The sequence below is a fragment of the Myotis nattereri genome, assembly GCF_964212035.1.
Source record: "Myotis nattereri genome assembly, chromosome: 3".
NCBI classification, from domain to species: Eukaryota; Metazoa; Chordata; class Mammalia; order Chiroptera; family Vespertilionidae; genus Myotis; species Myotis nattereri.
Window position 1 is genome coordinate 205,608,104 of NC_138077.1, and position 17,249 is coordinate 205,625,352.

Consider the following 17,249-nt stretch of genomic DNA (forward strand, 5'->3'; position numbering starts at 1 on the left):
ACAAACTAATAAGTGGTTGACAGGACTTTGAACCCCGGTCTGTGCACACGAAGGGCTCTGTGCTGTTTTCACTGTCCTGAGGCCTTGGAGGAAGCAGTAGGCCTCTGAGAGCCTCCTCCAAACCAGCAAACTCAGTGTCAGCAGTTTTAAAACTCCCATGGGAACAGTAAATGAATCATAACGCATCAGCCCTTGCCAGCTGAGAGCTGGTATTGCTGGCACAAAGAAGGGGCTGTTTTGGTGGCAAGTGGCGACTTGCCAGGGTTCCAGCCGGATGGTTTCTCTGCTTCAGTGGTCCTGCAGGAAGGGAATAGCAGGGAATCTGGGTCTTTACCCTCATTAGAAGCCAACTGAAGAGATTCCTTTTGATGCAGCCATCCTTTTAGTGTATGTGGAGGGTCAGCCCTGTCCTTGAGTGTCACCGAGTTAGGGTGTGTGTGTGTGTGTGTGTGTGTGTGTGTGTAAATCCCCTTTTGACATACCACCTGGGGTTCCCCCAACAGACAAATGAAAAGGGCCAGGTCGTGACCAAGACGACACTCCTGAAGCAGATGGAAGAGCTGATTGAGGAGCCGGGCCTCACGTGCTGCATCTGCAGGGAGGGGTACAAGTTCCAGGTACAGCTCTGGGCCTGGGCCTGGGCCTGGTGGCCAGCCTGCTTGCTTGCTCTGGTGGCGGCCCTCGCCTGCAGGCCTTTTGTTCTTAGACTGGCCAAGGCTAGCTTCTTGGCCACTCTTTAAAGGCAGGAAGGCACTGCCTTCATCATCGTCATGATCGTACACAACAAGCACTCACTGGATTCTGCCTTGCTAGGCCCCATGCCCAGAACTTGATGTAATTTTATCCTTAAACTTGTAAAAAGTTCTGTTTGTGGCTGAGAGCAAAGGTCATGGGACAGAGCCAGAATTCTTGGCTTTTAAAAACATACCATGCTGTTTCCATTCAGGACACCTTGGGAGATCAGGCTCCCCCTTACCTGAAAGGAGCAGAGCAGCAAGTGACGTGTTTGCTCCCCTAAAGGCCTAAAAGGGGTCCCCTTTCTCTCTAGCTTCGATTGACTACTGAGCACCCAAGCTATTGAAGGGCAGTATCCTGGACCACAGGCCTTTAAGTCCTGCTGTAACACAGGCTCTTTGGAGCCCCCCGATAATTTTTGAAAAGCAACCGACTTATCAAGAAGGCACTTTATTCATTTTAAAATAAATAAAACAAAGACAAAAGAAGGGCAGTTTAAACATACATTTCTGTCTTTCCACCTGCATAGCGTCTGCTTTAGTTTGGTTGCTTCCCTCACTCCCAGTCAAGTGCTTAACCACGAGCCTGGGTGCTGGCTGTCACCCCCTCTTCTGGACTGTCCCTGCCTAGGTGGGTAGGCATTTGCGTCCCTTCTGCTCTGCTTCACCTGCTTCCAAAGCCTGCGTGGAGTTTCTCCTCACCTCTCCTCCTTTTTCTTGCAGCCCACAAAGGTCCTGGGCATTTATACCTTCACCAAGCGGGTAGCCCTGGAGGAGATGGAGAATAAGCCCCGGAAACAGCAAGGCTACAGCACTGTGTCCCACTTCAACATCGTGCACTACGATTGCCACCTGGCAGCCGTCAGGTAGGCCCTGGCTCTGGGGACGGGCTCCTTCAGTGGGCCCCTCCCTCACCTGGGCTTCAGCTCCAGACCTCTGTTACTTCCCAGGTGTGGGCAGCTGCCAACCCTGAAGTTTTAATGCTGTTCCTTAGTCTCTGGGGAGCAGGGTGTTCTACCTTTAACCATATAGGCTGAAGAGCCATTCTTGCCAGGAAAATACCCATGGCTTTTGGCCCAAGCTGGTGAAAGCAATGTTACTTACCTGAAGCAGTGAAGCTTGCACTTGCTATATCAGGATTACACTTGGCTAATTCTGTGCGTGGAGTTAGGAGCACGGGCTAACTTCCTTCGTGTTAGCAAACCCTCTCCACTCCACTTGCCCGGGTGCCTGGTTGCCCAGTTAATTCCAGCAGCTACTCATCCCTGCTCTCCTCCCATCCAGGCTGGCTCGAGGCCGGGAAGAGTGGGAGAGTGCCGCCCTGCAGAACGCCAACACGAAGTGCAATGGGCTCCTTCCGGTCTGGGGACCCCACGTCCCTGAATCAGCTTTTGCCACTTGCTTGGCAAGGTGAGTGTTGAGCATTTTCACGGTAGGAAAGGGGATTCCCAGGAGCTGGGGGGAGTCATCTTTCAGCCCAGCCTGTGGTGAGACCATTTCCTGTGGCCTTCATTGGGAATCCCTGTCTCTTTACTTGCTGGCAAGGGGCTGTTCGGAACCGAGGGCACTCTCCTGAGATACCAGCACCCGCAGTGTCTGTGCACCATGGAGAATTTCTAGTTATTCACTGCTCTCCACCTTTGTTGATCTAAGGACATCAGACCTGGAATGCCTGACTTGGTCCCTGAGGCCAACATTTCCCAGAATTCACTTCTACGGTATATGCCTCTGAGGGTTAAATAATAAAAATTAATAGCTCAGTGGCACGGGCTCCCTTGTCCTGAAATGCAGAGTAGCTGAAGCTTCTGTGAAGCCCTTACCTCTGACTGCTGCCTTGTGGAGTGGTGCCCACCACAGGTCCTGGTTTTAAAGCTCAGGGATGAAAAGGTATTGATATAAAACTGGTACCTGGTAGTAATAATGATGGAAGTAGCAACAGGCAGTATTGAAATGCTTACCATGTGCTATTCTTAGACACACTCTACAGATGAGAAATTGTGGCATAGAGAGATTGAGTAACTTACTTGAGGTCACATAGTTAATAAGGCATAATAGATTATAATGTAAATTGACATAGAAAAAGCCTTTATTTAGAGTTTGGGGAAATGATTCTTAGAATAGATTTCCTGGTCAGTCAGAAGGGATAAGGTCTTCCTTTCTTATTCCAAAATGTACTTCTAGAAGTGGCCATAATATGTTCTATGACAGTGGTCTCTCAAGAAGTGGGTCCCTCAAAACCAATGGGTTCTCATCAAAGCTTGGAAAGCATCACTTTTAGTCACAGCAGAAGTGAAACGTCCTCTTCCTGCTGGCTCAGTCCTTGCCTTCGACTCTCCCTTCATCCCGCTGGCCATTTGTGCAACCTGTGCAGCCAACAGGGAAGGGATCTCCACCAGAGACTTGCTTCTGTTCAGCGCTTGTTCTGCTCCCTCTCAGGCACAACACTTACCTCCAGGAATGCACAGGCCAGCGGGAGCCCACGTACCAGCTGAACATCCACGACATCAAGCTGCTGTTCCTGCGCTTCGCCATGGAGCAGTCGTTCAGTGCGGACACCGGCGGGGGTGGCCGCGAGAGCAACATCCACCTGATCCCGTACATCATTCACACTGTGCTTTACGTCCTGAACACGTTAGTATCTCGCATCCCACTGGGCAGCATCCAGCTGACCCAACACCTCCTGTGTGTCCATATTCGCCTTAGTTAGTTCTAGAGCCAGTGCCTAACCAACGGCAGCCTTTGCTGAAGTAGGAATGTTCATCCACAGCTTTTAGGTGACTCCCTTCTAAAACCGTCCCATCTCCCACTGTGGGCAGCCACGGGCCTGACCTTCAGCTCAGCGAGGACGGAAACTGGGAGAAGCCAGACCACCAAAACTTCTACTTCCATGTAGCCCCTACTTCTCCTTACAACACTCACTTCTCTTGGATGGGGAGGTGGTAGGTTGGAGGTGAGGGTTTCACATGTAGGGGATGTGGCAGAGCCAAGAACCTGTTTCATAAATGGAAACTGGACTTGCTTCCCCTGTTTTCTCTCCAGTAAGTAATGCTTCTGGCAAGTGTGAGGAAAATGGAGGGAGTGTTAAGATTATCTGGGGAAGTCAACTGACAAGGAAGGCAGCCAGGGAAAATTAGATTGTATTTTTATCCAGATGTACATTCGGGGTAGTTTTGTAGCACCCCTACATCATAATCTGAAACAGCTCAATTAAGGATGCCATTGGAGGCTCAGTTGCTGGTAGTTAGGTTGATATGTGAAAGTATAATTTTAAAGTAACACTCAGGGGTAGAGAATAATATTCTTTTATTCCACCCCAGATTTCAAAAGCAGATTTAATATACGTTAGCTCTTAGGTTTGATTTATTAAATGGTTTCATATTTGAGGCCCCAGATCTATTGGGCAGAGAACTGACAGGCTGTGTGCAGTCACACAGGCAGCTACAGTTCCGTTTAGGCAACAGGACAATCTGTCTCTTGTTCTTGCTGGCCTTCTCTCTTCAACAATGTTATCTTCTGCTTCCCTCCTATTTCCTTGTGAGTTAAATGGCTGACCTCCAGACCACAGGTTTCATTGTTAAAAAGATGCGCAGGTGGGTCTCCATCAGTGCATTACGTCACCCGCTAACCTGTTTAGACTGTCAGGAGAAACACCTGCATTGCTGACAGCACAAATGTTCCCATCCCCAAACTGCTGCAGGTCTGAGAGCTAATTGCGTGTTGGTAGCCTTTGAAAGAGCCCTCGGCCTTTGCAGAGACATGTCTCTGTTGGCAGCGAGGAGGTAGAGTGGACTGTTCCCCGGGGCGGAGAGCTGACCCAGGGCGGGGAGCTGGCACGATTTGCCTGGCAGAACAGAGCCGGTGATTTCAGGTGTCGTTGAATGCTAGACATTTTAACTCCTCTCAAGCTTCGTCAGTGGCGAGGGAGTTGGCTGTGTCATTATCTTGGTCCGTTCCAGGCTGACCTGGAAGCTTCACCGAGAGGCACTCTCTCATCCGCACACTGCTTCCCTAGTCACTCCATGTTGCCACGGGCTTGGCCACGGGGCGGGGGAGGGGTGACTGCCTTTGGTGGACCATTTGTGTATGAAGGCAAGTGTGTGACACTGTGATCCAGAGCAGAGCTGAGCAGGTCTGCAATGGCAGAAGCCTCTGATTCCCAGTTCAGGAAAATCGAGTTGAGTTTACTCACCGTTCCCGCTGCGCCACTCTTCAGGGTGTGCTCGCACTGCCCCTGCTTCCCACAGCCCAGTTGGGCCGTGCTGTGTGCACACCTGGTAATTGTGATTCTGTGGCTCCTAGTGCTGTGTTTGGTTTACCTCATGGCATTAGGACAGGGCATCAGCACTCCTGGCTTGAGAACACCATCTGGGTTATAAGGAGAGCGTGGAGCCAGAAACACCGATCGGGGGGCTCCAGTGCCCTCATTGCCGCGTCAGTGACCACTGCCAAGGCTTCATCCTGGAGGGCAGAGAGAGTTATTAACTAATGCTGGGCAGGCTCTGGGCCAGGCGGCCTGGGTCAAAGCCAGTTCTTTCGCACCCCAGTGTGTGACTTGGGGCAAAATACTTACTTTCTCTGTGCTGTAGTTCTGAGAGACTGGGAAATTGAGCACACCCTCCCACCCCGTGTTGCTGCTGGTACCTGTTTCAGGGTTATTGTGAGGATGTCCATATGAAGCTCTTAGAATGGTTCCTGGCGTTAAAGTTCATGGTCATCATTGTCCCTGGAGCTTAGGCAAGATTTGGAACAGGAAGTGGCGCTTGCCTGAAAAAAGCTGTTCTATTGAAGGGGAGAGGGCACAGACACGTAGGGAAACAAACAGCACAGTGAGCCGTGGAAAGCAGTGGTGCAGATGGAGTGTGAGCAATGTGGCTGTAATAAGACCACGCTGCGTCAGGGAGTGCAGAAGGCCGGCTCAGAGCCAGAGATTCATGATGCACATTGGCTCCATCACCTACTGCTCGGTGACCTTGGGCAAGTCACTGTGGTAAAAAGGTGCTGCTACCTTCCAGGGTTCTGAGGTCACTGGTGGTGGACTGTTTGTGAAGGTGCTTGACCTGACCCGCCGGGCGCTCAAGCCAGCAGTTGTTGGGAATTATGTCGGACCTGAGCTGGGGGTGGGGAGGGGCCAAGGAAGATGCTACCAAGAGGGGCTTGGAAGGGAAGCAGCAGCACTTGGAGAGCGGGGAGGGGATGGGTGTGTGTGGCCTGTGATCCACGCGTTCAGGACACCCAAGAGAAGAAGAGAAATTGAACACACCTTCCTCCCCTGTTGCTGCTGGTCCCTGGCACCCGTCCTGGTTTCATCGTGCTCTTTTGTTCTAGAACCCGAGCAACTTCCCGAGAGGAGAAGAACCTCCAGGGCTTTCTGGAGCAGCCCAAGGAGAAGTGGGTGGAGAGTGCCTTTGAAGTGGACGGGCCCCACTATTTCACAGTCCTGGCCCTCCACATCCTGCCCCCCGAGAGGTGGAGAACCATGCGTGTGGAAATCCTGCGGAGGCTGCTGGTGACCTCTCACGCCCGGGCAGTCGCTCCAGGAGGAGCCACCAGGTTAGTACCTGCTTCAGGGAGCCGCCCCTGCCCCCTGTTGCCTGGACGGTGTATTCCCAGTGTGTGAAAACTGCCAGGCAGTGTGTGTGCGCTAAGGGAAGGCATGCGCATTTGTCCTGACCCCTCTCCGTCTGTGACCCCAAGTCTAGACCCGATGGCTGGCAGGTGCCTGCCCACCTTGGGTCTGGTGTTCAGCCACTAAAGAGGCAGAGCCAGGCATATCTCTGTGCAAAATTCTAGAGGAAGCCAGCCAGGCACGGGATGAGGAGGAGAATTCGGGCCTCTGGGGCTCAGACAGGTGACAGGCTTCCGAGGCGGCTGGTCTGGCATAAACTAGGAAAGCCTCCGCATGGCTGCGGTTGGGGAGTTTCTTTTCTGATCATTAAAAGCTCGTCGTCTCCCTCCTTGGTCACGTTCCTGCCTGACCTTGCCACGTTCCACAGCTCTTCTCTCTCTCCTGTTAATGTGGGCAGCTCCCGAGGCAGGAAGGGGTCTTTGTTTTCATGACCTTGTGCTGCGATTTGGGTTACATGGGAGGTGTCCTGAGAGAAACATCTGCAAGGAAGCCCTTGGGATGTCCACATGGATTGCCCCACACTCAGTGGTCTCCGTGGGCTCCACTCTCGGCTCTCAGTGGCTTGTGCAGTCTCTGCCTGCCCTGCGCGGCAGAGCAGGGGCGAGGGCGTCAGCTTGCTTCTGCCCCTGGAGGAAAGTCTTCCCTTCTGGGAGGTCTGTCCTTGGCAGTCTGCTTTCGCTGGATCCGAGGGAGCATTTCCACATTTGTAGGCCCAGGGGGACCTTCAGGCCCCTGACAGTGACAGGCCAAGTGGAAACAGTCAGGTGCCTGAGTTGGCACACGTGGTATCTTTACTTCCATCAGCTCTGATTTACCAAGGGTTGCTAGTCAGGCCTCACGCCCGCAGGGAGGCTGGGTTGGAGCTCTGTTGAGTCAGGCCAGCATCAGCTTCTTGGTGTGGAGCAGAAGGGGCGAGTCTTGTTAGATTCCTATCTAACCCCTGCCCCCATTCCAGGCATATCACTTCCAGTGTTCCCGGGAGACCGAAGCATTCAGAGTTAACTAGCCGCCAGAATCACAAGTCAGATCTGGCGGATACCAAGTTGTTGATAAGCCAGGCTGGCCTGCTTCCCTAGCACATAAAGTGGCATTTACTGGGCACAAGCTCTCAATGGCAGGTGTGAAATCTGAGCCCACAGGAGCTGTTTTGCTTTCAATTAGGAGACTGGAATTCATTACTGTCCCAGGCGGTTAAGGAAAAGCCGATTTGGTCACAGCTTAATTAGGCAATCCAGTGCGAGCTATACTCAGGAGTTGCCATTTTCTCTGTAGCAGTTTAGTCACCTTTACTAATCAGCCTTAAATAATTAAGTTGGGCAGGGTTATTCAAGATTCCTGCTTACCAAGGCAAAACAGTCACAGAAGGACCAGACTTGGTGTGATGTGGGGGCGTGAGCAGGGTGCTCCTGAAACAGACTGGAGGAGGAGCTGGGCATTAGCACAGTATTGAGACACCCTCCAAGGAGAGGCCTCGGCTGGGAGGATATTACAGGGTGTCATCTTGCTGGCTGGGGCAGTGTCACTGGCGCAGGCTCTGTTCATTGTGGAGGGGGAGGCAGTGGCAGACACACAAAAATGTGGCTCTAGGCATCTGCACAAGAAAGGTTGACCTCTTCTGCATGTTTTACATTCGAAGAGAAAGGTCCTCTGCCTGGGACTTGAAAGTACTTAAGCCTAGGACTTTCTCTTCATGTTGTTTACAGAGAAATGGGTCATCGGCCTCCTCCTCAGGCCCACCTCACGGTGGTTTTTCCTTCAGGCTGTGGCATCCTCAAGCTGGCAGGCAAGGGAGAAAGTGCATCGGGTGGAGGGAAGGTTCAGGAAGCATATTTCAGCAAATGGAATTCTCCTTTTATTATTATTTGACTTTTAAAGTATTTATATTTACCGACTCTTAAGTGTGATGGCCTGTCCCATGGGACACTGTCCCTTTACCTGAGTGAGGCCCATATGGTATAGTTTTACCTTCTATGATAAGTTAACATCTGTGCTTGTCTGACTTATGATTCTTACACACACACACACACACACACACACTCTAATACTGAATTCTAGTCCCTTTAGTTATGGGCTCTGTACATCATGTTCTGAAGTATATAGCATCCCCATCACAAGGGTTCAACTACCCTTTACTTACTACAGACGTGAAACCAGTTTGCAGACAACACCCCTTGTAGATTTGGATGCTGGAAACCAATTCTAGCCCCGATACATCACTCCCTATGCAGAGAGGAGTCTAGTCTTTCCGTATTTCACGGTGGCTGCACCTGTGTAACCATTCCTCACCGGCAGTGCCTCCTGAGGAGGCAGTGAACGTGGTCGCACATAGCCCCATGTTCTGAGGGACTGGCTGGTCCTTAATCCTCAGCTGCATCATGGGATTAAGTAGGGGCAGGCGATACTGGGTAGAAACTAAGGTGTGGTGAGCAGCTCGCTCAGGATTATCCCGGCATTGGGAGGTGTTGGGCGGTGTGTCCTCCATCCTGGATGCTACCATTGCTCATCGCCACTTTTCCACCAGCTTGCTGCTTTCAACACAGCACGTGTTGACAAATTGCTGTGTGTGGTGGCTTTAGGTCTGCTGACTAACAGTTCTCCCAGCCTGAGGAGGGCCTTGTTTCCCACCTCATCTGCTAGATCCCAGCAAGTCTGGAGCTCGTGGAGGTTGCACACAGCAACATGAGTTCCAGGAGAGGTTGGCCTCTCCTTAAGGCAGTCGCCTTTCGGTTGTCATGTCGCAACTGTGTCTCCCTTTCTTGCGATTTATCCTGATTTGGAAGACAGCCCGTGCCAAAGCTGAATATTTCAGGGAATGTTTTTGTAGTAAATAAACCGCTGGCTTCAGAAGGCCCTGCCCGCCGAGACAGACAGTGGCTAGAACTGAGTGACCCCCAGATCACTGTGGCTCCCCTGCTCCCCCTGCTCTGCCCTGTCCTGTGAGGACCCTTCCGGGCCTGCCTGACATGCGGTGGGATGTTCTTTCCAGGCTGACGGACAAGACAGTGAAGGACTACTCTGCCTATCGCTCCTCCCTTCTCTTCTGGGCCCTCGTCGATCTCATTTACAACATGTTTAAGGTAAGGATGCCATTGGAGGCTCAGCAGTGTCTGAGTGTCTGCAAGGTGACAGGTGATGTGTTGCTGGCTCTGACCCTGCCTCAGCCGACAGGTGGCTGCTCTCCCAAGAAACCAGCGCGCCCACTGTGGGAAGGGATTTACACCAGCCTAGACGCTTGCGTGTCTGTGCTCACTCCACCACCTGGTCTGGGGCCTGCTGTAGACCTGCTTCTGCAGGAAAATCTTCCCTCCCGAGTCACCTTTGTGTGCTCTTGTCCCCCCAGTTTTGATAACTTCGTTGCCCTGTTGAGTATGACTTCTTCCAGCCCAGCTTACACTCCTCTCTGCCTGGAAGGAATTAGGGTTTGGGTGGCTCCTTTCATAATCGGAATGAAACAGCTCAATTAAGGCATCTTGACGAGTCCCTTTTCTTTGGGAAATGCAGGTATGACGTGTGGGAGGAAAGAATGCAGTCACTTGCTGTAGCTTGTAGGTTCAAGTGACCCAGCGTGTAATAAAGGGGCTGTGAGAGGAGTGAAGTGAAGTTTATTGTTCCTGGCAGCAAACACATCCTCCAGGGAAAACTGATGTACACAAGAGGGCTCTCCTTTCACGGGCTGACGTGGCTGCCTGACTCGAGGCATGAAGTCATCCCCCCTCACCCCCCGGCCTGTCCGCTGTTGGTTCTTGTAGAAGGTGCCTACCAGCAACACGGAGGGAGGCTGGTCCTGCTCCCTAGCAGAATACATCCGCCACAACGACATGCCTATCTGCGAAGCTGCTGACAAAGTCCTGAAGACCTTCCAGGAGGAGTTCATGCCAGTGGAGACCTTCTCGGAGTTCCTCGACGTGGCTGGTCAGTGTCAAGGTTCTGTCTCTCAAAGATCTTCTGCAGCAAAACTGGTTTGTCTTAGTGGGGCTGGCCATAGCTTGTTTCTTCACATGTCAGATAACACAGGTGAGAACTCGCCTGTCGGCCACCAAAAGATCGGAAGCACTGATAATGAGAGCAGCAGCTCTGCACTGGGCTGCCCGTTGCATTTCCCGGTCTGCCAGGCAGCCCCGGGTGAGGTAGGCCTGTGGTCATCCCCACTTTGCAGGTGGGGTAGCAGAGGCGCTGGAGATTCACTACGTCTACAGTGGGGCATCGCTGCAAATCGGTAGAGCCCCCTTGTGATTCCTGGCTTTTCCTGACAGTTCAGGGAAAGACCGTGGAGCTTCCCTGTCTTTCTCCTGCCTCTTATGTCACAGCTGCCCCTGGGGAGATGGGGAACATTTCAACTCTGATTCTTAAATGGTGAACATCAAAACACCAAGGCAGAGCATCTGTGACTGTAAGAATAGGGCAACACTTTGAGCTCTTGTCATATGAGACATCCTCAGACAGTCCTTATCCCTCAGCTAGTAAACATGAAGTTCATTGTCTTTCCTGTGTACAGATTCCTTATACCACGGACATGTATTTTAATTGCACACACATTAAAAGTTGCGTGGATTTCATAACCAAGCATCAGGTGACACAGGGGGCGGTGACGTGGCCGCTTCCTGGGAAGAGACACCTCAGAGCACAGATCTTGGTGCCTCTGGACTGTGGGTGCTGTTGCCTTACAGCCCTTGCACTGCTGTCTGTCCAGTGTAGGGCTCCCGGGGCCGAAGCAGAGGGCCCGCACCAGCCTGACTCTCGGGAGCTTATGTTATTTTCCCCTGACGGTCCTTGTGGGAATGCTGTGATGTGTAAAGAAGCGGGGGAAACATCTCCCCGATCCCACTGATATTTTTCTGTTTGTTTTTGTCTTCTGGGAACTAAACTCTCAAGAGTTTGGAATGATGCTCTGTGTGAATTTCTCTTTCCTCCCAGCTCAGCCCCAACTGATGGAGTTCCCCTAAAGCAGTGTTTCTCAACCTTCCTCATGCCGCGACCCTTTAATACAGTTCCTCATGTTGTGGTGACCCCCAACCATAAAATTATTTTCGTTGCTACTTCATAACTGTACTGTTGCTACTGTTATGAGTCGTAATGTAAATATCTGATATGCAGGATGTATTTTCATTGTTCGCGACCCACAGGTTGAGAACCGCTGCCCTAAAGCCTAGGGCTTGCATTTTGTCCTTTGCGGTGGCCTTGGTGGGAGCTGTGCACTGGGATGGCCTTGTAGGTGCCCTCCGTTATCAGAGGCCACGTGCTAGCCCTCCTACCCGAGGTTCCTTTGTTAACTTCACCGGGTGCTCCCACGTGCATCCTCCAGCCTTGACTTCCTACCTTAGCCACTCTCCCTGCTTTCTTCCCAGGAAGTGACCCCTACAGATACGAGGGAGCCTGTGCATTTGTGTCCTCGGGGCCGAGCACTGTGTGTGTCACCCAGGGGTCTGGTGAATGTACTAGTAAACCAAGACTGTCAGTGTGAATGTAAGAGTCTGAATAAGAGGAGGGGGTGGACCAGGTAAGGAAGGTGGTCAGCTCAGTTCAGGGCTTTGCAGCGGCCCCAGGACTGGTGGCAGCACCGCGGCCCGAAGCAGGGGAGTGCAGGGGGGCTCTGGCCTTCACTCGGAGGTCCTGTTTCCACAGTGTGACTTCATTACTTTGTTTAAACTGGTAGAAAATCTCAGAACACCAGGCACACCCTATTGAATGCAAGGACAGAAACACCTTCCAAAACCAGCATGGGATGGTGCCCCCTTCCCTGCGTTGCGCAGAGCTGGGGAGCGGATTCCCGTTGGCATGCTGCCGGGCCTTGGGGGGATCACCTGTGAGGGAGCGGCAGGGGCAGCGGGGGACCTGATGCTGATTGAGCACCTCTGTCACTGGCACTTCCACATACATGCCTGACGTCATCCCCACAGTAATGAAGCAAGGACCCTTCACTGTCCCTGTGTGATAGTCGAAGGGACGGAGCTTCTGAGCACAGGCAGCCTGCTCAAGGCCCGGGGCTGGTGGCTAAAGCGCCGATGGGCCCGGGGCCTGTACCCTTGTCTGTCCTCCAGCCCTCCGGGGCAGTGGTGTGCACCTTTCCCAGTCCAGGTCCTTTTGAGAGTGCGGGGAGGGCTGTGGACACTTCCTTTCCATTTACCCTGTGGTCCACGGACCGGGCTTAGAACTGCTCCAGGGAGATGGTGGGCCAGCCTCTGCCCCTGTACCACCCTCAGACAAACAGCCTCCTCTTCCAGAACATGGCGCGGTGACTCTCATCCCAGTCATGGCCGCAGCTGTCAGAACTTGTTGGAGTACAGTGTGTTCTCTGCGAGGATGCGGCAGCCATGACTCATGGGCTGGGGCCATGCGGTCCTGCTCCTAACAGCCTCTGCCTCTGTTCCCAGGCCTCCTATCAGAAATCACCGACCCAGAGAGCTTCCTGAAGGACCTGTTGAACTCAGTTCCCTGACGGCCCCGGAACCGCTGCTGACCCTCTGAAGCTGGCTGCCTCCGCCTTCTGTGTTCCTCCCTCCTGTGCATCGTTCCCCACAGGACGCTACACAAGTACCCTCCTCCCTCCCCCATCTTTCTCGGAGTGGCTTGGGGTTTTAGGCTTCCTGTTTTATCTTGTGTGTGTGGTGCACTAGTTGAAGTTGTTTGTGACCCGAGCCACGGAAGGACTTGTACATACCTAGGAGCCATGAGTTGTCCTGGCCAACTTAATACTTGAGTGTGCACATCTTGAGAAATAAACGAATGACTTAATACACATTGAAAAAGAAGGTGTTGGCTGCTGCTTAAACCCGTCCTTGGTGTCACGGGCCACACTTTCCTTGGCTGCCCAGCCCTTCCAATGTCAGTACAGGAAGACGGGCCCGGCAGAGTCGCCATCTCTGGCCTCTTGTCGGCATCAAACGGAGCCTGTCTGTTTCCGGCCAGCAAGTCGGGGCACCGCATTTGATAAATATGATCTTTCCTAAAACAAACCCCTTGGCCTCTCTTAATTTTGGCCTTAAGAGCTGGAACCCAAAGACACATGGAGCCGGTGGTTTTCTAGTCCTCGGCAGAGGGCAGGCCCCATAGGGCACTAGGCTTTCTGCAACAAGCGCATCGACACTCTGCTGCCTGCGGCAAATCGGGGATCCTTGGGCGACTTCTCTTCGGGGTCGCAGCTTAGGAGAGGGCCTGGGGCAGACTTAGAGTCGGAACAATGAGCAGCTGCGCTTTTCTGCACTTCCCTCTGCCGGGCCCAGTGTGCGCCGTTATTTCTAGCCTCTCTGACAGCCCTTCAGGAAAAGCCAGGGTCGCTTGCCAGGGGCTGCCCACCGGGCTGCCAGGGCGGCAGGTTTGTGCCTCTGACGCCGTGTCCTCAAGCACTGTGGCTCCTGTCCCTGGGGCCTCAGGACCTGCCTCCCCAGCTCCTGGGCAGCGTTCCTCTCTAGTGAAGCAGCGAGACTGACCCAGATGGCCCCGGGAGGAAGAGCTCACCAGTGCCGTCTCCTCACCTCCGTGACTGCTCTCCGCTGCTCCTCCGCGGGACAGACTCCCCTGTCTTGATGTCCAGTGTATGTGGCTCCATCCTCAGGCCAGACCATTTGGGACAGGAGGTTCCTCCGGGCCCATTTCGTAGAGTTCCACAGCCAGGACCTCAGGCCTCTTCCCAGAGCCTCTGACGAAGTCGCCACAGGCAGGCGTGAGTGTCGTGCTTGGGGCCCACCCAGAAAGACGAAAGGCATTTGTGGCAAGAGCCCCGCTGGCAGCCCTGGCAGACGAGCGTGTGTGATTGTGTGCACAAGTGCACGTTGGCATTGGCGCTGGCATTGCTGGGGCGATGGGCTTCTGAGGGACGGACTGGGCTGAAAAGGGCACAGCATCGCCCAAGCCGTGTCAGGTGCTCACTTCGTTCGGCTCCATCGCCTCCTGTATGCAGTCTCCGTGCCTGTAAGTGGGAAGTTGTGTCCACGGGGTAGGGTGGTTGCCAGGCTGACATGAGATTATCTGCCTGCTGTGTAGTAAGAAAATGGCTGCTCTTACCGTTAATGAATTCACTTTCAGTTTACAAGTTCTGACTCTTCTTCACCAAAGCTCCATGTCTCCATGAGGTCCAGACATGTCTGGAGGAGGCGGATGAAGGATTTGGTCTCAGGGACCCTGACTTCATACACCGAATACAGCAAGTTGATGCCCTCTTGCGGGCCCCTCATCTCCCCTCATCTGAGGGTCTCCCTGAGGGGCCATTGCAGGTACACGTAGCGGAGTGGCTGTTATATAACATCCTGGCAGCGAATACACTGGCAGCTTCTGGACGGCGAAGGGCGTGGGGCAGGTGCAGGGTGAGCAGTGTTAGCCTGCTTACCGGGTGCCGGCTTGCTGTCCGTGTGGCACCATTATAGGCTGAGCTGTGTTCGAGGGGACACTTAGGGGCACTGGTGTTGACGTGGCGCCTTCGGGAGCTTACCTGTGGCCTGGTGCTCGTGGCAAGGCGTTCACTTCTTTTTTTCCCCTCTGTCCTTCATTTCTTGCAAAGTCCTCAGAGAAATTTGGCCCCAACCCAAGTCATCAAGCCTTGTGTTTTCACTGTCCCAGCTTCCCAGTGCCGCCACCTCTGACAGACATGCAGGCAGGGGGGACTCTGAGCCCAGGGCTGCCACAGCCGCCCTGAAGGACACCAGGCAAAACTCAGTCCCTTCTGTCCTGAGCCGTCTAATCCCTTCTTGGGTTCCTGTCTTTCTCAACAGGCGCCCCCAGCGGGGAGTTGAGAGGCTTCCAGACTGCACTGTGCCTGCTGATTGATGGCTGCAGTGGTTAAGCCCCCCAGTGTGCGTTCAGCAGGAAGGCTGGAGCAGAGGTGCCACCGCCTTCCCCCCGGAACGCCGAAGCCTCGTGTGCCTCGGCGTCTCGGTCTCTCCCGGCGCCAGCTTCTGAGTTCAGTCTGTATTAGGAGGCCCCCATGAGGCCCCTCACCCCCAGTTTCGTTTGCTCTGACACCAGGGTCTGCGCTGGGTTCTTTACACTTATTTCTCACATCGACCCTAAAGTTAGGTGGTGGTGTTCCCACCTTCAGATGAGGAAAGGGCCCCAGAGGAAGGGACCTGCCTGCCGGGAGCCGGGCACTGAGGGGGGTGTGGGACTCGGCACAGCTCCACTCACCACCCCACTCGCCTCTTCAGTGTCTGCCTGGCGCAGGTGCCCCGCTGAGTGTGAGTGCACAGCGGGGCATCCACGGTCTGTCCTGTGGAGCTGAGATTCCCATGAGGGGCAAAGGCAGGAAGCCTGTCCCAGACTAAGCAGACCCATCACGTGAGCTGACTTAGTCCTGTGTTGGCCACCAGATGCGGGCATTGTGGTGCTGGGGATGCGCCAGGCTCTGGAGGGGCCCAGCGCTGCTGTGGGGCTGAGGGCAAGTCTCCCCACCTGCCTGTGAGGGTGGGAGTGAGTGAGCTAACATGGGAGAACATTCTAGAATTGGGCAGGGCCTGGGCCGTCTGCTGTGGCTCCAGTGGCCAGTGTGGGCATGTTCCCGTGGAGAGGAGCCGCAGAGTGGCTGAGGGTAGGAGTCGCCTCTCCTCACCTCCTGCTGTCAGGACAGACGTTCAGCTGCGGCCCGTGCACACCCCACTCATGCGCACATACACACATGGCCCAGGCACATGCTTGCCGCACTCGCACGGAGTCCGTTGCATGGTGATGCTTGTTTGTTCCCTGCGGTTATTTCTGTCTCTGCTGCTCCATGGTCCCCACCCTGGGGGCTACTCCCTCTCCTGCCCATCCTTGTCTCTTGTCCCATCTCGGAGCTTGGCCCAGGCTTGTGTGCTGCCAACTCGCCCCCTTGGCTCCCGGACAAGCCTGGAGCGGCTGCAAGGCGTGTCCAAGTGCAGACCTGGCTCCTGCAGCTCAGGGTGTGGGGACCTCACCCCCTACCCCGCCTCCAGAGCACTAGGGCTCAGCCTGGGAGGAGTCTGTGCCGAGGACCCCGGGGCTGCAGCAGCCAATGCCCCACCCGTGCCCTTTGCCGATTTCTGAGCTTTGGGGTACACTCTGACCCCATTGTTCTAGGGCTGGGACAGTGCAGTGCAGAGAGAAGGAAGGACTTACAGGGTCCCCAGCTCGCATTTCCCATATCCCAGGCCAACAGGCTCCGGGCACAGAGGCTTGAGGCCCTCCAGGCCTGTCCCCTGAGCCTGTGAATTTCCAGGTCATGGCTGATACTGATCAGAGGAAAGGGGGAACAGGGAAAGGTGGGGGGGGGGCCCTCTTTGGGAGAGAAAGTGGCAGGTGGAGTTGGCAGTATCTGGTACAGGCTCAGCATCTCTGTCCACTCACCTGGTCCGCGCTGGGCTCTCACAGCCATGTAGGTCTCTGGCCACTGTCCATGCGCCCCTGACCTTCAGGGGCCACGGGAACTGGCAGTGCGGGCTGGTTCTCTTCATGGTGCAGGACACGCTGAGCTTTCCATTTGCTAACTCCGCAGCCCTCGCTCAGGTGGTCGTTGAACACACACATTTAAGCAAACTGGGCCTGACTTGTGGAAGCCTCTCCACATCTGTGGGAGAGGCAGGACCCACATGCACGTCCCCACTGTGGGGGCCCAAGGAGCAGCAGGTGCTCCTGGAAGTTGGGGAGAGGCTGGCGTGTTTGGGGACCACGGTCAACAGGCCTGGAGGGCGGGGAGGGGGTATGGGGACCAGTGAAGCTCGTCCGTGCGCAAGAGGAACAGGCCTCGGGTGAACCAAGGTGCTTGCGCAGCACCTGGCACAGAGGCGGCCACGGAAACGTGAGCTGGGAGGGGACGAGTGACTCACCCCGAGGGGCTTTCCCGGAAGTGGTTTGGGCTCCATCTGAGGAAAAGGCCGCTGACGCAGAGCTCCTGTAGTGACAAGAGCTGTTTGGAGGTAGTGAGCCTTCTGTCGCTGGAGGCATCC

At 54.3% G+C, this 17,249-nt stretch overlaps 1 protein-coding gene across 1 annotated transcript in view; it reads left to right on the plus strand.

Annotated features, from left to right (window-relative positions):
• UBR4 (ubiquitin protein ligase E3 component n-recognin 4) overlaps window positions 1-14,387 on the plus strand; it is a 110,656-nt gene extending 96,269 nt beyond the window's left edge. Inside the window, exons 96-103 of the mRNA XM_081086402.1 lie at window positions 504-617; window positions 1,458-1,600; window positions 2,019-2,144; window positions 3,171-3,365; window positions 6,060-6,284; window positions 9,347-9,437; window positions 10,110-10,272; window positions 12,732-14,387. Of these exons, the coding sequence (XP_080942528.1) occupies window positions 504-617; window positions 1,458-1,600; window positions 2,019-2,144; window positions 3,171-3,365; window positions 6,060-6,284; window positions 9,347-9,437; window positions 10,110-10,272; window positions 12,732-12,796 (1,122 nt within the window). The 3' untranslated portion in view covers window positions 12,797-14,387. The remainder of the gene's footprint in view (window positions 1-503; window positions 618-1,457; window positions 1,601-2,018; window positions 2,145-3,170; window positions 3,366-6,059; window positions 6,285-9,346; window positions 9,438-10,109; window positions 10,273-12,731) is intronic.
• The last annotated feature ends 2,862 nt before the right edge of the window (window positions 14,388-17,249 follow it).